The 23,105-nt window shown below is 40.1% G+C and overlaps 1 protein-coding gene across 1 annotated transcript in view; it reads left to right on the forward strand.

Moving 5' to 3' along the window:
• Adgrv1 (adhesion G protein-coupled receptor V1) overlaps positions 1 to 16,388 on the forward strand; it is a 504,170-nt gene extending 487,782 nt beyond the window's left edge. The window contains exons 91-92 of the mRNA XM_085830825.1: positions 1,608 to 1,785; positions 16,072 to 16,388. Coding sequence (XP_085686951.1) covers positions 1,608 to 1,785; positions 16,072 to 16,190 — 297 coding nt within the window. The 3' untranslated portion in view covers positions 16,191 to 16,388. The remainder of the gene's footprint in view (positions 1 to 1,607; positions 1,786 to 16,071) is intronic.
• The last annotated feature ends 6,717 nt before the right edge of the window (positions 16,389 to 23,105 follow it).

The following is a 23,105-nucleotide window of genomic DNA, read 5'->3' on the forward strand; positions in this document are numbered from 1 at the left end:
CTTTCATTCCTATCAGCCTAAAGTTTAAGCAAATGATTACAATGCCATTACTATGTATAGCCTTTTGATTTGAATGGGAAAATTTTAATATAAAGAATTATTAACTCATAATGGATAAACATAAAGTAGATAAGTAGATAGGTAGGAGAAAGGAAAGGTATTGATTTAAAAGAATATTTATTTAGGTGTAATATGAATAAGTTAAGAAAGATATTTAAAAATTTGAGATATGCCAGAGGCAGAGAGGTGATTAAGCAGTTAAAAGCACTTGCTGTTCTAACGGATGACCAAGCTTCAGTTCCCAGCACCTGCCTGGTAGCTCACAACCATTTATAACTTGAGGTCCTAGGATCCAATGTTGTCTTCTGGCCTCTGTAAGGACCAGGTATGCACATGGTGCACATACATGCAAACAGGCAATACAGTCATACACATGTAATAAAAATAAATCTTCAATTTTTTTGAAAAACAAGATACTCTTCATTACTTTGAAATATATTGAAAGTTAGCACTATATTTATATGTCAGATGTTCTTAAAACAGAGGTACTTTATCATAATGAGTGACCAAAACCAACAAGAATAATTTAAGATCCATTGTTCTTGTTGAATGATTACCAATTTAACATCCATTTCAGCTTGACCTGTTTTTTGAACTTTCTTTCAGGTATGTGTGGCCGAATTAAAGTAACTGACATTTCAGATCTAGACTTACCCCACCACACTGTAAATGTTCATAGACAAGTGTGTTCAGAAGCTGCAGTTCTGTAGAACTCAGATAGGAAGTATTTCTGTCACTGAAGAAAGGTCTAGATGCTTGGATTCTTAGTGACAATCATCTTGAGGTTTTACCTTCTCTAAGGTCCCTGGTTTACTTTTCTCAGCATGAGGTGTCCCTGCAGTCTCTCAGCATACCTTGCAATAGAAAGTAACAGCTGTGACTGTCTGTTCCTGGGCTGGAGCCCTTGCTTGAGTGTTCCTCTGTGGTGTTGCACAACTGCGTAGCTTAAAGTCTGTCTACATTCTTCAGAGGCTCAAAATTGGCCTTGATCCAGCTGTCGAAGACAGACTGTGGGAGATATCTAAAAGGCCAGCAGGAGCAGGGGAGGCCACAGGGAGAACGGTTGAGGGCTCATTTTCCACTAACCTGGTTTGTCAGTAACCTAGAAAGACATTTAATCATCTCAGGACAGAACTCTTTTTGAGCATTTAATCAAAAACCAAGGAGGAATATGCATAAATTCCCTTTAGTTCATTATGTCCTTTGTCTATTTAAAATATATTTTAGATTAAGAATTTGGAGTATCTTCTGGATTTCCTTAACATACATTTTACAGAAAAAAAAATTGGTTTTATCTCCTCACACATATAATCATAGCAATCTGCATGTGACTCTGAGAAACTGTTCTAAACAGTCTATACTAACACTAGGAGTGGTAATGTCATGGAGAACATATATAACACGCATGCTCATATGAATAACTCAATGGACCATTCACAGGTTTTAATGAAATGTAGAAATATACTGCAAACTCGGGCTTCAAAATGAATATGTTCATTCATGTTATCAATTATTACTACCTTCTATTCTTACCTTAATACCAAAAGGTGCCATCTGACTGGGAAAGATCATCCTTCCAGCAGACCAGCCAGGCAAGCCCTGATTTGAAGACAAGTCCCCAGAATGGTGCCTCATTCCCTTCTTCTGGGGGTTATGGCCCGGGGTCCCTGATAGCCGATGAAGAGTCCCAGGAGTTTGATGACCTGATATTTGCATTAAAAACTGGTATGTATGAGACCCACACATGACATTACAAGTGGGCCATCTTTCAGGGCTATTTCATGTCCCCTTCCGTGAACATGCAGATGCACTGTCACACTTGGTACACGCCCCTTCCCATGATCCAGTTCTGATCCCAGGCAAACCCAAGGATATCTTGTTCTTCACATCAAATATAACAGAAACTAAAAAGTATTCATAATTTGCTTTTAAAGAAGAAAACAACATACTTTAACTAAATGTAAATATCTGTGTCCTAAAACCCAGCTAGAACACCAAGATCTTGGGAAGTCAAATTCAGCATAAGGACGCTCATTAAGGAGGTTTGTTCTGATCTTTAAAAAAAACAACATCATTTAAGAGGAATGTTTTCCAGATACTTTCAGAAGCAACTAACATTGCCAAAGTGTCAAAATCACACGCTGTAATTCATTGTCTTGTGTGTGTGTGTGTGTGTGTGTGTGTGTGTGTCTGTGTGTCTGTGTGTGTGTGTGTGTGGTGCATGTATATTGTGAGTGTGTTTGTTTTCAATTCCACTCAATCTGGAACCCTAGTGAGTAGTTTGTATACAGAGCAACTAAAGACAAAACAGAGTTTTAAGGAGAATGGATTAACTAGCTATGTAAAATACTGAGTAAAGTTGGGACTGAATGGAAGTCTACAAATTAAGATCTGGGCACATTAGGTCCCTGTTCTGTATACAGTGTAATTTGATCATTATGCTCAAACACTCAAGTACAATGAATTCTTGGACATAATTAAATTAGATCTGTGAACTATATATATAACAGCTACTAAGTGCATTTGGTTCAGGAATGCATGGAATGACTTGCTTAGAGACTTAGCTTAGCATGCCATAGAGTTCCCTAAACTCGTTGGGAAAAAAATATTTTAAGACATCAAAATGGCAATTTCTAACACTGGTTATTTGTATTATTAGAAAAGATACTATAATAACCAGACCTCATCCCCTGGACATATTCTATCATGGGATATGGTCAAATAAAGGAGCCACCCACATGCTGTCTATCTACAGTAGAATTCATCATTGACCTGTAGTATACACTTGGCCTACCAAAGTATTTTGCTCGACTCACATAGCATTTCAACATTTTTGAGCAAATATTAAAACTGTAGAGATACCATACATAAGTTTAGAAAAAAGCATCTAACAATATGAATTTTAAAATAATCAAGGTGTTAGAGTATAAAGAAATATGCTTGTTCTTATCTGCATCTCCACTTTTTCCCTCTTGCTATACCTCTTTCCTCCCTGTTCTTCCCTCTCGTCTGCCTTCATGGCATGTATTTTCCATTTCCCTGAGTTTTCCCTTTCTGTATATATACCTCTTCCTTCTCTTTCACTCTATCTTCTTTATGTTAACAATTATATCCTTTTTTGAAAGTCCTATTATCCCATTCCCATGCACATACTGGCATTGCTAGTTGGACTCACTGGGTTTAAAAAAAGTACATGAATGTGGGCAGGAGACTGGGAGGAGCTAGGAGGAAAGCAATACAAGGATGTTCATACTTCAGTTTGCTACCACAAGATTGTTGACTATGCCATGACTATCACATGATATAGAAGTTTGGATGCTTTATGTTTGTCCCAAGTTTCATATTTACTTTGTAGACACTGTTGAACCCTTCAAGACCAAGTTGGATAACTCAAGACCAAGAAAGAACCATTTAGATTTGCCAGTACATGAGACAGGATCACAAGACTGAGTGGTATCTCCATTCTGTGACTTTTCTGTAGTGTGATGTGGTCCATCAGTGCAAGTCAAATCTTCACCTAACACCTGCATCTGTAAAACAGAGTAAACATCACCCTCTTCTTAACGATGCACAGTAATTTACTGAGAAGATGGGATGCATAAGAGTCGTGTAAATTGTTGCTTGTAGTTTTTTGTTGTTGTTGTTGGTGGTGGTGGTGGGTTTTTTTGTTTGTTTGTTTGTTTTAGTTGCTCATTCTCTCTACCAAAAAGCTGCTGCTACCACAGTCACTGAGTTTTTCCTGAATTCTTGGCTTAATATATTAGGACTAAAATACCTTTCAGAAAAATCAGAAGGCAGATCACATCTTAGTCTGTGATAGCTGATTTTGGTTGATTGAGAAATGTCTAGACTAGTCAAGCATACCACAGAATGTGTCTAGGATGCTGTTTCCAGAAGTGGTTTCATGATGAGGTCTCTGCCTGATTCCTAGTACAATACTACCACTGAGAGATAGTGAAGGCAGGAGGTAGAGCCTTGATAGAGGTCAGGAAATGGGGCATGGCATGGGGCTGCATGTAGCCCTGTCCCTTGATCTATTTACTGACTGTTCTCTATGAAGAACTCCTCCACCACGGTGATGTTTTACTAAAAAACATGAGGCCAAACAACTATTGATTGAAATCTCTGAAGCCATGAACCAAACTAATTGTGCATCTTGAGTTATTTCTTATGCGTTTTGTCACTGTGACATAAAGATTGAGTAAACTAACATTCAGTGAATGGCAAAGAGATGGTTTCTACCCCATCATTCTGTGTTATGCTTATGGGTAACACATGCCCCTTTTGCCTACCAGTGAGGGATTAGAGTCTACATGGTGTACATTCCGTTAAACTGGAAAGAAGTTGGAAAAAGGAGGTTGTGGGTCACTTAGATGTGGTTAACTCTGTAGATGACTAGAACCAGAGCCTTATTCCTTCCACCTTTTAGGACCTTGGATGGCTGAACCAGTTGTCAGTACAGAAAGTACATTCCAGAGTACCTTATCCTGGTGGACAACAAATTCCTCATAGAATTGACAGCAGGCAGACTTGAAATCACTGAGGGTTGGTACTTGTTACATCATTCTGCCTGCTTTTCCTTGAGATGCTAATTGTAGGGTGCTTGCCATTTCTCTCTAGTTGGTCTCATGATGAGAAGTTCTCTTATCATTCATCTCCCTCTTGCCCAGATTAACCTGCTCGCATCACCTTCTCTCTATAGAATGGCCATTATTTGATGAGTTCAGTGGGATACTTCTTAAATGGATCCCTCAGGTTTCTGTCACATAAACAAAGAAGTCTGTACCCTCTGTTGTCTGAAAGCCTGGAGGTAAATCTTAGTGTTGTGTTCTGGAGTCTCTGACCTATACTTTTGTCTTTTTTTTTTTTTAATGTAGAAATATATGCCTCAAGTTGTCTTAACTTTCTTTTTGTTTGGTTGAGAGAAAAAGAAATAAAATTTTTTGTTAGATAATACATATTTCAATATTATTACATTAGTAAAACTTTTAAGTGTGTTGCCTGTGGGAATAGCCTAGTTCTTAGTTTAAGAAAAGATGTTATAGGTTTCTGTTAGACATCTTTTTCTTTTATGATTAATATACATTGTTTTAGGAGACTATAACTTTGATATCCAAATCACAGCAATTGGGGAGGATTAAAGTAGGAAGGTAGTTTTTTTTTAAATTTTTAATATTTTTATTACATATTTTCCTCAATTACATTTCCAATGCTATCCCAAAAGTCCCCCATAGCGCCCCCCACTTCCCTACCCACCCATTCCCATTCTTTTGGCCCTGGCATTCCCCTATATTGGGGCATATGAAGTTTGCAAGTCCAATGGGCCTCTCTTTCCATTGATGGCCGACTAGGCCATCTTTCGATACATATGCAGCTAGAGACAAGAGCTCCGGGGTTCTGGTTAGTACATCATGTTGTTCCAACAATAGGGTTGCAGATCCCTTTAGCTCCTTGGATACTTTCTCTAGCTTCTCCATTGGGAGCCCTGTGATACATCCAATAGGTGACTGTGAACATCCACTCCTGTGTTTGCTAGGCCCCAGCATCGTCTCACAAGAGACAGCTATATTTGGGTCCTTTCAGCAAAATCTTGCTAGTGTATGCAATGGTGTCAGCGTTTAGAAGCTGCTTATGGGATGGATCCCTGGATACGGCAGTCTCTAAATGGTCCATCCTTTCATCACAGCTACGAACTTTGTCTCTGTAACTCCTTCCCTGGGTGTTTTGTTCCCAATTCTAAGAAGGGGCACAGTGTCCACACTTTGGTCTTCATTCTTCTTGAGTTTCATGCGTTTAGCAAATTGTATCTTATATCTTGGGTATCTTAAGTTTTGGGCTAATATCCACTTATCAGTGAATACATATTGTGTGAGTTCTTTTGTGATTGTGTTACTTCACTCAAGATGATGCCCTCCAGGTCCATCCATTTGGTTAGGAATTTCATAAATTCATTCTTTTTAATAGCTGAGTAGTACTCCGTTGTGTAAATGTACCATAATTTCTGTATCCATTCCTCTGTTGAGGGACATCTGGGTTCTTTCCAGCTTCTGGCTATTATAAATAGGGCTGCTATGAACATAGTGGAGCATGTGTCCTTTTTACCGGTTGGGACATCTTCTGGATATATGCCCAGGAGAGGTATTGCTGGATCCTCCGGTAGTACTATGTCCAATTTTCTGAGGAACCGCCAGACTGATTTCCAGAGTGGTTGTACAAGCTTGCAATCCCACCAACAATGGAGGAGTGTTCCTCTTTCTCCACATCCTCGCCAGCATCTGCTGTCACCTGAATTTTTGATCTTAGCCATTCTGACTGGTGTGAGGTGGAATCTCAGGGTTGTTTTGATTTGCATTTCCCTGATGATTAAGGATGTTGAACATTTTTTCAGGTGCTTCTCTGCCATTCGGTATTCCTCAGGTGAGAATTCTTTGTTCAGTTCTGAGCCCCATTTTTTAATGGGGTTATTTGACTTTCTGGAGTCCACCTTCTTGAGTTCTTTATATATATTGGATATTAGTCCCTTATCTGATTTAGGATAGCTGAAGATCCTTTCCCAATCTGTTGGTGGTTTTTTTGTCTTATTGATGGTGTCTTTAGCCTTGCAGAAGCTTTGCAGTTTCATGAGGTCCCACTTGTCAATTCTTGATCTTACAGCACAAGCCATTACTGTTCTATTCAGGAATTTTTCCCCTGTGCCCATATCTTCAAGGCTTTTCCCCACTTTCTCCTCTATAAGTTTCAGTGTCTCTGGTTTTATGTGAAGTTCCTTGATCCACTTAGACTTGACCTTAGTACAAGGAGATAGGAATGGATCAATTCGCATTCTTCTACATGTTAACAACCAGTTGTGCCAGCACCATTTGTTGAAAATGCTGTCTTTCTTCCACTGGATGGTTTTAGCTCCCTTGTCAAAGATCAAGTGACCGTAGGTGTGTGGGTTCATTTCTGGGTCTTCAATTCTATTCCATTGGTCTATTTGTCTGTCACTATACCAGTACCATGCAGTTTTTATCACAATTGCTCTGTAGTAGAGCTTTAGGTCCGGCATGGTGATTCCACCAGAGGTTCTTTTATCCTTGAGAAGAGTTTTTGCTATCCTAGGTTTTTTGTTATTCCAGATGAATTTGCAGATTGCACTTTCTAATTCGTTGAAGAATTGATTTGGAATTTTGATGGTGATTGCATTGAATCTGTAGATTTATTTTGGCAAGATAGCCATTTTTACAATGTTGATCCTGCCAATCCATGAGCATGGGAGATCTTTCCATCTTCTGAGATCTTCTATAATTTCTTTCTTCAGAGACTTGAAGTTTTTATTATACAGATCTTTCACTTCCTTAGTTAGAGTCACGCCAAGATATTTTATATTATTTGTGACTATTGAGAAGGGTGTTGTTTCCCTAATTTCTTTCTCAGCCTGTTTATTCTTTGTGTAGAGAAAGGCCATTGATTTGTTTGAGTTAATTTTATATCCAGCTACTTCACCGAAGCTGTTTATTAGTTTTAGGAGTTCTCTGGTGGAATTTTTAGGGTCACTTATATATACTATCATATCATCTGCAAAAAGTGATATTTTGACTTCATCTTTTCCAATTTGTATCCCTTTGATCTCCTTTTGTTGTCGAATTGCTCTGGCTAGGACTTCAAGTACAATGTTGAATAGGTATGGAGAAAATGGACAGCCTTGTCTAGTCCCTGATTTTAGAGAGATTGCTTCAAGCTTCTCACCATTTACTTTGATGTTGGCTACTGGTTTGCTGTAGATTGCTTTTATCATGTTTAGGTATGGGCCTTGAATTCCTGATCTTTCCAAGACTTTTATCATGAATGGGTGTTGGATCTTGTCAAATGCTTTTTCCATCTAACGAGATGACCATGTGGTTTTTGTCTTTGAGTTTGTTTATATACTGGATTACGTTGATGGATTTCCGTATATTGAACCATCCCTGCATCCCTGGGATGAAACCTACTTGGTCAGGATGGATGATTGTTTTGATGTGTTCTTGGATTCGGTTAGCAAGAACTTTATTGAGGATTTTTGCATCAATATTCATAAAGGATATTGGTCTGAAGTTTTCTATCTTTGGTGGGTCTTTTTGTGGTTTAGGTATCAGAGTAATTGTGGCTTCATAGAATGAGTTGGGTAGAGTACCTTCTGTTTCTATTTTGTGGAATAGTTTGTGAAGAACTGGGATTAGATCTTTTTTGAAGGTCTGATAGAACTCTGCACTAAACCCATCTGGTCCTGGGCTTTTTTTGGTTGGGAGACTATTAATGACTGCTTCTATTTCTTTGGGGGATATAGGGCTGTTTAGATCATTAACCTGATCTTGATTCAACTTTGGTACCTGGTATCTGTCTAGGAACTTCTCCATTTCATCCAGGTTCTCCTGTTTTATTGAGTATAGCCTTTGGTAGAAGGATCTGATGGTGTTTTGGATGTCTTCAGGATCTGTTGTTATGTCTCCTTTTTCATTTCTGATTTTGTTAATTAGGATGCTTTCCCTGTGCCCTCTAGTGAGTCTGGCTAAGGGTTTATCTATCTTGTTGATTTTCTCAAAGAACCAGCTCCTTGATTGGTTGATTCTTTGAATAGTTCTTCTTGTTTCCACTTTATTGATTTCGCGCCTGAGTTTGATTATTTCCTGCTGTCTACTCCTCTTGGGTGAATTTGCTTCCTTTTGTTCTAGTGCTTTTAGGTGTGTTGTCAAGCTGCTAATGTGTGCTCTCTCTAGTTTCTTTTTGGAGGCACTCAGAGCTATGAGTTTTCCTCTTAGAAATGCTTTCATTGCGTCCCATAAGTTTGGGTATGTTGTGGCTTCATTTTCATTGAACTCTAAAAAGTCCTTAATTTCTTTCTTTATTCCTTCCTTGACCAAGGTATCAATGAGAAGAGTGTTGTTCAGTTTCCACGTGAAGGTTGGCTTTCTATTATTTATTTTGTTATTGAAGATCAGCCTTAGTCCATGGTGATCTGATAGGATGCATGGGACAATTTCAATATTTTTGTATCTGTTGAGGCCTGTTTTGTGACCAATTATGTGGTCAATTTTGGAGAAGGTACCATGAGGTGCTGAGAAGAAGGTATATCCTTTTGATTTAGGATAGAATGTTCTGTAGATATCTGCCAGATCCATTTGATCCATAACTTCTGTTAGTTTCACTGTGTCCCTGTTTAGTTTCTGTTTCCATGATCTGTCCATTGGTGAAAGTGGTGTGTTGAAGTCTCCCACTATTATTGTATGAGGTGCAATGTGTGCTTTGAGATTTACTAAAGTTCCTTTAATGACTGTGGCTGCCTTTGTATTTGGAGCATAGATATTCAGGATTGATAGTTCCTCTTGGAGGATTTTACCTTTCATGAGTATGAAGTGTCCCTCCCTGTCTTTTTTAATGACTTTGCGTTGGAAGTCAATCTTATTGGATATTAGAATGGCTACTCCAGCTTGTTTCTTCGTACCATTTGCTTGGAAAATTGTTTTCCAGCCTTTCATTCTGAGGAAGTGTCTATCTTTTTCTCTGAGATGAGTTTCCTGTAAGCAGCAAATTGTTGGGTCTTGTTTGTGTAGCCAGTTTGTTAGTCTATGTCTTTTTATCGGGGAGTTGAGTCCATTGATATTGAGAGATATTAAGGAAAAGTAATTGTTGTTTCCTGTTATTTTTGTTGTTAAAGTTGGCATTCTGTTCTTGTGGCTGTCTTCTTTTAGGTTTGTTGAGGGATTACCTCTTGTTGTTTCTAGGGTGTGGTTCCTGTCCTTGTATTGGTTTTTTTCTGTTATTATCCTTTGAAGGGCTGGATTCGTGGAGAGATAATGTGTGAATTTGGTTTTGTCGTGGAATACTTTGGTTTCTCCATCTATGTTAATTGAGAGTTTGGCTGGGTATAGTAGCCTGGGCTGGAATATGTGTTCTTTTAGTGTCTGTATAACATCCGTCCAGGATCTTCTGGCTTTCATAGTCTCTGGTGAAAAATCTGGTGTAATTCTGATAGGCTTGCCTTTATATGTTACTTGGCCTTTTTCTCTTACTGCTTTTAGTATTCTATCTTTATTTAGAGCATTTGTTGTTCTGATTATTATGTGTCGGGAGGTATTTCTTTTCTGGTCCAGTCTATTTGGGGTTCTGTAGGCTTCTTCTATGTTCATGGGCATCTCTTTCTTTAGATTTGGGAAGTTTTCTTCTATAATTTTGTTGAAGATGTCTGCTGGTCCTTTGAGTTGAAAATCTTCATTCTCATCCACTCCTATTATCCGTAGGTTTGGTCTTCTCATTGTGTCCTGTATTTCTTGGATGTTTTGAGTTAGGATCTTTTTGCATTTTACATTTTCCTTGATTGTTGTGCCGATGTTCTCTATGGAATCTTCCTCACCTGAGATTCTCTCTTCCATCTCTTGTATTCTGTTGCTGATGCTGGTATCTATGGTTCCAGATTTCTTTCCTAGGGTTTCTATCTCCAGTGTTGCCTCATTTTGGGTTTTCTTTATTGTGTCTACTTCCATTTTTAGGTCTAGTATGGTTTTGTTCATTTCCATCATCTGTTTGGATGTGTTTTCCTGTTTTTCATTAAGGACTTCTACCTTTTTGATTATGTTATCCTGTTTTTCTTTAAGGATTTGTAACTCTTTAGCAGTGTTCTCCTGTAATTCTTTAAGGGATTTTTGTGCTTCCTCTTTACTGTCTTCTACCTGTTTACCAGTGTTCCTTTGTATTTCTTTAAGTGTGTTATTAAAGTCCTTCTTGAAGTCCTCTACCATCATCAGGAGATATGCTTTTAGATCTGTGTCTAGCTTTTCCGGTGTGTTGGGGTGCCCTGGACTGGGCGAAGTGGGAGTGCTGGTTTCTGATGATGGTGAGTGGTCTTGGTTTCTGTTAGTAAGATTATTACGTTTACCTTTCGCCATCTGGTAATCTCTGGGGTTAGTTGTTGTAGTTGTCACTGTTTAAAGATTGGAGCAGAAGCTGTGTTCCACTCACCAGCAGTCTCAAAATCCTGTGGCAGGGGTCATGGGTAGCTGGCGGTACCCCGGTGCTGGTCCAGCCGGAAGAGGCCTGTGGTCCTACTCAGGCCGGTTTTCTGCTTCCCTAACTAATGCAGTCTCAGGTCCCGTGCGCAATTGGATTGGAGCAGAAGCTGTGTTCCACTCACCAGAAGTCTTAAGATCCTGTGGCGGGTGTTGTGGGTAGCTGGTGAGTGTCAGCCGACCCTGCGCCCTAGCTACCCTGGTGCTTTTCTGACCAGAAGAGGCTTGTGGCCCTATGTAGGCTGGATTTCTGCCTCCCCAACCAAAGCAGTCTCAGGTCCCGCGTGATTGGACTGGAGCAGAAGCTGTGTTCCACTCACCAGCAGTCTCAAAATCCTGTGGCGGGGGTTGTGGGTAGCTGGCGGGTGTCAGCTGACCCTGAGCTCTAGCTCCCCCGGTGCTGGTCCGGCAGGATGAGGCCTGTGGCCCTACTCAGGCCGGTTTCTGCTTCCCTAACTAATGCAGTCTCAGGTCCGGAGCTCAATTGGATTGGAGCAGAAGCTGTGTTCCACTCACCAGAAGTCTTAAGATCCTGTGGCGGGTGTTGTGGGTAGCTGGCGAGTGTCAGCCGACCCTGCACCCTAGCTACCCCGGTGCTTTTCTGAGCGGAAGAGCGGTAGTTTTTTTTTTTATAGACATTGAGAAGGCACTACAATTCAGAGTTCTCCAGAGGGCTGGAGCAGACACTAAAAGTAAAGAAAGCATTCTCCTCTTTCTCTCTGTCTCTCTCCCTCTCCCCTTCCCCCTCTCTTCCCCCTTCCCCTCTTCTCCTCTTCCTTTCTCCCCTTCCCCTCTTCCCCCACTCTGAAAAACAAACATTTTTAAAAATCAAATTTAAAAAACGCAAAACAGACATATAAAAACACAGAGTCCATTTTGTGTTGCTCAACTCCTCCTGGACATGGGTCTAGCCTGGAGTGTGGCTAATGTGCCCAGTGACACGCCCCAGGAAAAAATGAATTTCCTTTTTCCCAGAAAATTGAGAATAGTTCTTACTTAGGAGTAGCACTCTATGGCCACTTCCCCTTTTCTGTGCTGAGATTTTGTTTGGTTTGAACTTGTTGGGTCCAGTGCAAACTGTCACAGTCTCTCTGGAAGTTCATGTACATTAGCCCTGTTGTGTCTGAACAATGCAGTTTCCTTGGAGTCATCTAACACCTCCAGGTCTTACAGCCTTTCTACTTTCTTGTTCACATAAGTTCCTGGGCTTTGAAGGGAAGGGCTTGATAAAGACAACCCACTTAGGGCTGGGTGCTTCAGACTCTTCCATGCTTTGCACATTGTCCAAGTGTAGATATCTGTTCATTCTCATCTACTGCAAGAAGATGGGGATTCCTTTAGCAGAATAATAGTAGGAGGGTTTCCCCTAGGCACTATAACATATCTAATATCCTGGTTTGGGTCACTTTCATAGTGTTAGGCATGGGTTCCATCTCATGGAGTGGACCTTAAATCTATTTTTCTTTTTTTAAAGTGGTTGGTTATACCCATAACATTTGTGCCTCACAATCTTCTGGGCTCCTCCAAGGGCTTGAGTCACTTCTCCAGCTCTGCCCTTTGTAGGACACACTTTATCTTCTAGGCTCCAGTTGCCTATACTCCACTACTGCTGTTGTTCCTGGTGGTCATCTCATGGAACTGGCATCTCAAAAACACTGCTATCTTCTGCTGCAATTAGACTGCACTTTCATTCTCATAGGCTCTTTCATGGTGCTAAGCCTCAGCTTCTCTGTATGACCTCTTCAGTCCTGGCCCTTCAACTGCCACTGAGTCTGCAACTTCACCAATGGCCTCTTCTGGCTTCTCACAGAGCCAAGTATCAGCTGCTCCCCCTTCATGCTTCAAAACCAGTATCATCTGGGTGACTCTTAAACATTACCAAGTCTGGCTGCCAACACGAGGTCTAGCCATGGCTGCCTCTGGAACACAGCATCTCTGTGCTCTCAGGAAACACTTCCCAGAAGATTTTACCTCAGTGATGCCAGTCTCTTCTTAATCACTGCTGATTTCCTAGTTCCAGCTAAACAGCATCAAACATCCCAGTAATGGAAATGTTTTGCTTTTGTAGTTCTGATATCTTGTTAATCACAGCCGAGTTTTCAGTCCCAGTTAACCAAAATTACAGAATCTTCACAATCAAAAAAGTAAAGGCCCTGATAGGAGTCTTTAATCTTCCTTCGAAATTTCACAAACCAGGCTTCCATTGTTTGCACTGTTCTCAACATTATCTTACAAGCTCCTAGAGAACATCCCACAGAGTTCTTAACATCCCAATAGCTCTTCTAGCTTAAAGTTCTAAAGTCCTTCCACAGTCCTCCTCAAAACATGGTCATGCTATCACAGGAATACCCAACTTCTGGTACCAGTTTGTCTTAGTTGGGGTTTCTATTCCTGCACAAAATATTATGACCAAGAAGCAAGTTGGGGAGGAAAGGGTTTATTCAGGTTACATTTCCACATTGCTATTCATCAACAAAGGACATCAGGACAGGAACTCATAAAGAGCAGGAACTTATAGGCAAGAGCTGATGCAGAAACCAAGGAAGAGTGCTGCTTACTGGATTGCTTCCCCTAGCTTGCTCAGCTTGCTTGCTTGTAGAACCTAGGACTACCAGCCCAGAGATGGCACCATCCATAATGGGCCCTCTCACTCTTGATCACTAATTGAGAAAACGCTTCACAGCTGTATCTTCCAGAGACATTTCCTCAAGGGAGACTCCTTTCTCTGTGATAACTCCAGCTTGTGTCAAGTTGACACACAAAAACAGCCAGTATACCCTTTCTTAGAAGATCCTGTCCTCTCCACTGGTTGCTTGCTAACCTCTGTGATCACTCAGACTGAAACACACATCAAAAGCTTAAAAGCTGACATCCACATATAAGAGAAAACATTCAATATTTGTCTTTTTGGAGTCTGGGTTACCTTACTCCTAATGATACATTGTAGCGCCATCCATCCACATTCAAATTTCATAGTTCATTTTTCTTAACAGTAGAATAATATTCTATTATATAAATGTACCATATTTTCATTAGCCATCCATCAGTTAATGGACATCTAGGCTGTTTCCAATTTCTGGTTATGAAGAGTAACAGTGAACATGGATTGAGCAAGTAACCCTGTCGTAAGATGTATAGACTGTTGGGTATATGCCCAAGAGTTGGATCTTGAGGTAGATATATTCCTAGCTTCCTAAGAAACGTTAACACTGACTTCCACAGTGACCGTACCAATTTTTACTCCTGTCACAAATGAATAAGTGTCCCCCTTCCCTGCATTATTACCAACATTTGTTGTCATTTGATTTATTGATCCTGGCAAAAGTTGCTGGGATAAGATGAAATATCAAAGTAGTTTTACTTGTGTTTCCCTGAAAAAAATAAGGATATTTGTCCATCTTTAAATGTTTCTCAGCCATTAATGTCCATCTTTTGAGAAATCTCTAAAAAAGGATGTCAGTGAAGACCACTGGATCTGCACCAAGAGGTCCAGTCACAAGGTGATGAAGGTGGACTCAAAGCCTGGTTGCAGAATACACATCATAAAGATATACCCTTAGTGCACCAAGTACTTTGTATGAGTGTGAGCCAGAAAAATAGGAAGGATGTGATACAGGCCAGGAATTAAAGGCAGCACCTGAACTGATCTCCACAGGAAGAGCACAAATGGCCCTCTGAAGGGCACAGAGGATTACAAGTGCATCCTACATTGTATCCTCTTGGGGATACAATGGGGATAACATTGAGACACAGACAGTAGGAAAAACAGACATGAGAGAAAACAGGAAAAAAAAAAAAACCTGAAAGAGCCAGGGGCTCTGAGCAGGGCTGGGCACCTTATGTAATATAGAAACATAGGAATGAATGAGTCAGAGGGTGGGACAGATAAGATCAGGTGAAGTAGGGCTTAGTTAGAAGGAGTTGACATAGGCTCCTGGTTCTTTCTCCACATAGGTTATTCTGAAGCTAAGACTAACCCATAGCTACCAGCAGAACTACTTTCTCCCCCTCACAGTGAGGGACTTGGTAACTACTGCAGCCACTGGCTTCTTACTTGACTTTCATTCTGCAAAGCTGAATAGCCTTCAGAGGGGGAAGCACTGGGGGCTATTCCCTGGTACCAGCACACTCTTATGACCACATCTGTACTCTTCATTTCTCCCTGAGTGTGTGTGTGTGCACACGTGTGTGCCTGTGTGTGTAGAAAAAGAAACAAGAGTTAATACAGTCCCTGCATACTGAAGAAAAAAACAAGTACTGACATCATATAGTTTTAAATTATTTTGGCATGGGAACCAGTGGATTGGTGGTTATGTTTTCTACCCCATTGATGAAAAAGTCTCTTAGCTTGCCTGGCTCTCTATTTTGGTAAGCCCTTAGTTGAAAAATCACATCCTCTATCATAAATTTTACCTGTCCATCACATGTCAACAAGGAAAAGAGATAGAGAAAGCCACATGTGGTGGCTCACTCTTGGAATCTCAGCACTCCACCTGAAGCAGTAGGGTTACCATGAATTTAAGGCCAGCCTGGACTACAAAATGAGACACTGTCTCAGAACAAAACAAAAACACGAGGAACCAGAAGTTATAGCTCTAGAAATCAATTTCTACATTGAGCATGGTGACATACACTTTTAATCCCAATATTCAGGAAGCAGAGGCAGGCAGAGTTTGAGGCCAGCCTGTTCTACAAATTGAGTCAAGGATAGCTAGAGAAACCTTATCTCAGGGAAAACAAACAAAAAAATAAAACAAAACAACATCATCAACAACAACAAAAGAGAAATCAACTTCTACTTTTAAAAGCTACCAAAGTTGTGTGAATTTAAAGTATACCATAATTTTAAATTATCTGTTGTTTATTCCAAATAAATATCCTGAAATTTCACTAATATATAAATAAGATGTTTTGGTTTAATATAACTTGACTATTCAGAATTTATTACACTAATTGTTTGAGTTTATGTGTTTATTCTTTATGATTTCAGGTGCTGGTCTCAGTGTCAGTGACAACGAATCTGGTCAGGGAAGCCAGGAAGGAGGCACCCTGACTGACTCCCAGATTGTAGAACTCAGAAGGATACCAATTGCTGACACCCACCTCTGAGAGTCCCGTTTACACTCTCCAGTAGAAAGAGGACAAGTTTCCTCATTGCCTTGGCTTTTGTACTAAACTCTGTAGGCATTTACAGCCATGTAGTAGAGACCTGTACATCGTACTGAGTAACACAGAAGTGATTATTATGTTTGGAATATACATCGCTTAGTGTTTGTGCAATTTAAAAAAGACTGCTATAATAAAAGATCTGATCACTCCTGTAATGTACAAGGATATACATTATCCAAAAATATTAGTTGTTTTTTAATCATCCGAACTTGGCTAACATGGTTTAATGAAAATAATCATCAATAAAAGTATTGGAATCAAGGTGGTAGCATCCAGCCTCATTATTTATGAATAAATGTGTGGGGGCAAAAAGACAGAGTATGAATCTAGAAGATGTCAGGCACCTGTCTCCTCCATGAGTGGTTGTAGGGATCCAACATCCACACTTCTCTCCATCTAGACGATTTTGAGTCCTGAAAGCTCTCATGTGTGGCCTGGGAATGATTCTGCACCTGAGGGTGGATGGGGCCCTGAGATTGTGATGGTCTTTTTGCAGCAAGATAGATTTCCGCTCTCAACAAATTTAAGGTTCTGAACACTTTCCAAAGTGAATGTTCTGTCCTCAGTTAAAAATAACTCCACCACACTCGCTCACGAAACTGAGAGGAGGTCCGTTGAATCAGTACAGTTTGTTTTGGAGAAAATTTTCTCGGTTTGTGATTTTTAGTCTCTCTTTGTCTTGGAATGAGAGATGAGGAAATCTCTCCCAGAGCAGTGCTGTAGTCAAGATGACTTCGCTTCCTGTGTTTCCAGAAGACGTGCTGGAAGGAGAACAAAGTTGCCCTGAGGAATGCTCTGTGACCTTTTCTTTTAGAGCTCTTACATATTTTATAAGAAAACTAAGTTCCATCCCAAACAAAAAAATATGACATTATTTAAAAGTTTAAGAAACTTTGTTCTCGTCATGATTTCCCCTGAAGCTGCAGTTAAAGCACCACAGTGCTCCATCTAGGTGTCAAATACAGTTATATGTTATATGAAACCTGCACTGGGTTATTGATAATGGTTGACATTCATTTTCTTCTCAATGCTCCCCACATCCTTCTTACATTGAACTGTGATAAGCAGATTATTTTTATAAGTAGAAGGTAAAAAGTCCACAAGAAAATCAAAGTGTATATAAAGCAGAGACACCTTCTCTGGTGGACTAGAGTCCCTTTTAGGAACTTTGGAAAATATGGCGCTAGAACTAAATTTCCCTGGAAGTGACAAATTTATCATCCTTCAGCTGAAGCATTGCCCGGCTCTCTGTCGCATGATATGATGGATGCAACTGCCAAACTCGGTTTAAATCCATAAAGAGGAAGGCGGGGTGCCGTAAACTAATGAGCACTAATGTCACTGGTCTTCATTGAGCTTGGTGTTGGGTAAAGAGGGTGCTACACGTTTCATGCAGCAGGCATCTCAATGGCAGTACTTTCTCTCAGATTCCTAAAACTCACACTCTCTCCAAAGGAAATTGTCAGTTACTATTTTTACTTCTTAATGCTTTCAGTATTTGGGAAAATGTGGGTAGGGTATATATGTGTGTGTGTGTCTGTGTATATACACATACATCATATATGAAATGATGGAGGTAGTTGGCCCGACGGTGGTGGCACACATCTTTAATCCAAGATTTCAGGAGGCAGAGTCAGGCACATCTCTGAGTTGGAGGCCATCCTGGTCTACGAAGCATGTTCCGGGACAGCCAGGGCTATACAGAGAAACCCTGTCTGGGAAATCATCACACAGACAAACAAAAAAGTGATGGTTGAAGAAACATTACAAATTATACTATGAATGCCAGCAATGCTGCTGAATTCTGCTTTAATGGATTATAGGGTAATTTGATCCTATAAGCACACAAGAAGGGGGGAGACAGCGGGGAGGAAAGGAGAGAGGGAGGGAAGAGGAGAAGGGTCGAGGAAAGAAGGGAAGACGAAAGGGAAGTGGAGAGAGAAGGTGGGCCCATTGTGATATTCTTGATTCTTTTGGATCATTGTCCATGGTTGAATGTGATCCTTTTATATACTAAAAGTACAGAACCAAAGCTTTTAGAAACCAGGTGCCAGACCAGGCCAGATAAGCCTCATGTGCAGACAGCAGAGACTATTTGCCATTCACAAGGTCTTGACACAGACTGAAATGAGACACCTGTGAGCCAAGCACCTGTTGGAAGGAGCAAATCAAACCAAGAGTGAAAGTGAACATTGTGGGGCAGACATCCTGCAAAAGCGCACTTATTGTAGATGTGTGATTTAATGGTACTTGTTCTATTTTATTATTGTTTTAATAAAATATGCTAATATATCATAGCATTGAAGTCACCTCATGACCTGTCCAAAGTATAGAATTCAGTAGCACTGACAACACGCATGGTGTAATTTTAATGTCAAGCAACCATCACTTGTTTCCTCAAATACCTGCATCGATTTGAGCCAGATGCGTTGCCCATCTCTCTCAGTTTCTCTTCTCTGCCAAAGACAGCTAGAATTCCTGGAGCAGTGTGCGTCTGAGATTAAGATTCCACCCCCACTCCCACATCTTAAGGATGTTTTGAGAATCTGTACTTTAGAATATTAAAAGTGATCATTTGGATGCAAGTTAAGAAGAGGATCACATTTGGCAATGGGTAGTGAAACAGGTCTTTTACACAGTAGGAGATCGTAATTTAAGCTGCACAGACGCTCCTGCTTTGAGTGTGCGATCAAGGTGGTTTAAGATTAAATAGCATTGTTCTTCTCTCTCAATTCTGATTACATTTGCATAAATACACCATGGATACAACTTTAGGAATGTTGTTGGCAAAGTGTCCCGCTGGGTGTTTACAGGGTTTGAGAGACTCCTTGCGTTTAGCACTAAGGCCTCTGGGGACTTCTGTGTGAGGGTAGATTTCAGTCAGATAAAGTGTTGTTGACCTTCCTAGTGGCTGGATGCTAGAGTAGTTTCCCCAACACTCCCTGACCTGGAGCAAGAAACACTGAAGGACCTCCATGTCTTTTTTTTAAATTGTTGTGGGTATGGATCCCATTTTTCCAAGCTTCCCTAGGGAAACAAGCACAAAAACCAACGAACAAATCCAGGTATACACAGAAGCTAGGACACTTCCTTACATTGACTCTCTTACAGTTTTTAATCGATCATTTTAATTATGTTATTGGGGTTATTTTTGTATCTTTTTCTTCCTTTTTTTTTCCCCTTTTTTTGTGTTTTGTTTTGTTTTGTTTTGTTTTGTTTTGTTTTGTTTTGTTTTGTGAAAGGGTTCTTTGTGTAGTCCTGCCTGTCCTGGAACTCATTCTGTAGACCAGGCTGACCTCAAATTCAGAGAAAGAGGGAGAGAGAGATCCACCAGCTTTTGCCTCCTGAGTGCTGAGATTAAAGGCCTGCACCATCACCTCCCAGGTTGAGTATCTATTTATTTATTTCTCTTTAGTTGTAGAGTTCCTCTATAACTTAGAAATCAACCTTATAAGATATGTGGTTGCCAAGTATTCTTCCATTCTCGAGGTTTCCTTTTTTACTTCATTAATAAATAAGTTAAGACACCACTAAAGGATAAACATTGCATGATTTCATGTATGTGAAGTATCTAAAATAGTCAATACAGTAAAAGACAGAGAAGGTACTTGCAGAGGCTCAGGGGCAGACAAGCATGAGTCAGTGAGCATAAGGATTCAATAAAGGTGGCTAATAACCTTCAGCAATTTTCAGCTTATGTTTATAATAAGTCATAATATATTTTATGCCTAACATTTATTAATAAGTTAGCACCTACAGTAGAATACATTTTTTAAATCTGGTAGGCCGTCTGTCCACTATCCACTCTCAGCACTGGCACTGCACAGAGAAGAAAATCTAAGTCTTCTTCTAATTTCTGGAACCCCAACTGTGCCTCTCAGAACCTTAAAAATGGAAAATTTGCATTTTTTCTTGTGTCCCAAGTACACCACATACTTCCAAAATCAAAACCAGTGCCCAGTGAATCATTGCTGAAACAAAGCAAGGCCCATACACTCTAGTAAGTTAGAGCATTGCTTTTATTCATCTTTTACATGTTGTTACAAGTGCTTGGCACCTAAAAACCCATGTATATAGTAAACGCTATGCAATCATTCTGTTACCAAACTTATTCCTCCTCTCATATCCAATGCTATAATTTATTAAATTATATCTGTAATTCACACTGCTCTTTCCTTCCAAGAGTCTTGAAAACTGCTAAAGACGTATAACAAACATGACGTTCATTTGACAGTGGCCTATTAGTAGATGAGTTCATTTTCTGTTCTAACAACATACTCAAGAGGTGTTTTATAAAGCAAGGAGGTTCATTTAGCTTGCAGTTGTAGACTCTGAAAGTAAAAGATGGAGCATCATCTCCATCTCATCTCTTCCTAGTTGCTCCTGGCAGCATGGCTTGGTAGATTCCACTATGGTGGAAATGAGTGTGAACAAGAGTTTATGGAATGAGACAGGAAGTCAGTGACCCATTTGGTGGCCAGGCTTCACGTTCTAGAACATCTTGCTTTTTAAGAGCACCTAATCAGACAGAGCATTAATCCCTTCTGGGGCAGCACTCCAGTGACCTGCCTGCCTTCCACTAGGTCCCACCTCTTAAAGATGTCACCATACTGAGGATGGTGCCTTCAACACATGCTCCTATAGGAGGCAAACCAAAGCAAACACAGACTCTAAACCAAAATGGTTTCTTAAGGATCACTTGGAGAAAGAACATCAAGCCAAGAGCAGACAGCAAATGCCATTTGCCCTTTACAGCTAATCACAGCTAGTAACCAATATGGAAAGTCACACACACATACACACACACACACACACACACACACACCCTTCCTATGTATCATGTCCAACAGTGAGGGACTCCAGTGGTGTACATTTGTCATAACATGAATGATCCATGCTGCTTGTACCCAGCACATCACACTTGACACTAGATAGCATGCCAGTTTTAATCACAGTGAATACAGACTTAGTGTACTAAATTCATGGGGTAGTGGTGATTCTCATGTTTATGATCATGTCATGCTCTGTTTAAGTGTTAGGAGCAAACTGTTAGCTTTCATCAAGACCTTCCCATATCCAGCTGCATTCAATCCCTCAAAACAACCTAAAATGTTATGATCCAAAAGTCATGATTTCTTGCCAGTCACCAAGATAAAGACTAAACAGGGAAGTAGAGCCTTCCTTCTGGCAAAGGATAAATATTTGGAAAAGCACCTAATTTTTTAAAAGCTATTTTAAATTCATGAAAAAAAAAAGTCTAATGCTTACAATGGACTGCTGCACACTCTGTAGCTTGTTTGCTATTTGAAATAAAGGTTGATTTAAATAAACATTATTCATCTTTTGTATTTTCTCTTTTAAAAAGATTGGCTTATTCATTTAATTTTATGAGGATGGGTATTTTGCCTGCATTTGTATTTGTGTGCATTTGGGTCAGGAGCTAGCTTTGGATCCTGGAACTGGAGTTATAGACAGCTTTGAGCCACCATTTGGATGCTGGGAAACAAACTCAAGGACTCTGCAAGAACAAGAGCTGAGCTATCAACTCCAGCCCATGTTCCTCTTTCCAATTTGTCAGTACTTTTAATTCTTGAAAACCTCCCTTAAAAGACTGTTCATATAGTAAAAACAAAAGGTAAAACATTGGGTACATTTCTTATTGGCCATTTACTCTTTCCGAATCTGCTCTTTTTAATATATTAATAAATTAATAAAGATTATTGAGAAGTCATATTGCTTTTAAGATTTGGTTTTGTATATGTGAAAATAGTGTTCCTGTGCTTGTGCCTGTGTGTGTTCCTGTGTGGGCAAGTATGTCACCTGAGTGTGGGTGCTGTGACTACCTGAGGGGGTGTGGGAATCCTTGGAGCTAGAGTTACAGGCAACTGGAAGTGAAGGTTGGGCACCAAACATTGGTCCTCTATAAAAGCAGCAAGCCATCCCTCCACCCTCCACAGTTTTACAACTAGCCTTCATATTGTGTGGAAAATTCAGACACTTGTTTGAATTACTTTCAACAAATATAAAGATTAATAATCCTGCATGAAGCGCCCTCCTGTATATAGAACAGAAGGAGCTGTGTTAGCATGACAAGACACTCAGTCTTTGTAGGTGACTTGATCAGGAAGAAGGAAGGACATGATTGACAAAAGCGATTCCTGAACAGGACTTACCCCAGGTTCTGTCCTTGAAAGGTCAAAGCAGAAGATATGTCCTTATGGGGTCAGGACATGATGCAAGGCCCTTTTTGATTGACAGCTATAAATCTCCAGTGCTTTCAGAAACCTAGTTTGTTTCAGAATGTTCTGACTACACTCTATTTGGGGTTGGTCCTTTTGGTCTCAAGTGAAGGATTGAGTCGAAAGGAAAAGCCTCTTGTAATTCTTAACATTATAAATACTGATTATGCTATAAGCTTCATTCTACTAAAGTAAAGTGCCTCTGTCTGGATATTAGGAGAAAGAAATAGAAATTTGCCACAGCCTAAATGACCAGCTGATCACTGTCTCCTCATATGTACCCCATAGACTACTGTCTTAGTTACTGTTACTGCTGTGAAGAGATACCATGACCAAGGCAGCTTACAAAAGTAAGCATTTAGTTGGGGGGTTGCTTATGGTTTCAGAGGATGAGGCCATGATCATCTTGGAGGAAATCAGATAGGCAAGGCAGTAGAAACACAGCTGTGAGCTTTACATCCTGATTCCCAGGCAACAAGTGGGGAGGTGGGGGAGGGGAAATGTTCATTCATTCTCATAACCTCTCCCCTTCCACCTCTTCCTCATTTTCTTTCTTTCCTTATTACCCCTCTTATATCTTCCCCCCATTTTCATTTTTCATCTCTTTCCTCTCTCA

This window comes from Mus caroli, unplaced genomic scaffold, assembly GCF_978045245.1.
Source record: "Mus caroli unplaced genomic scaffold, Mus_caroli_1 scaffold_15, whole genome shotgun sequence".
Lineage (NCBI taxonomy): Eukaryota > Metazoa > Chordata > Mammalia > Rodentia > Muridae > Mus > Mus caroli.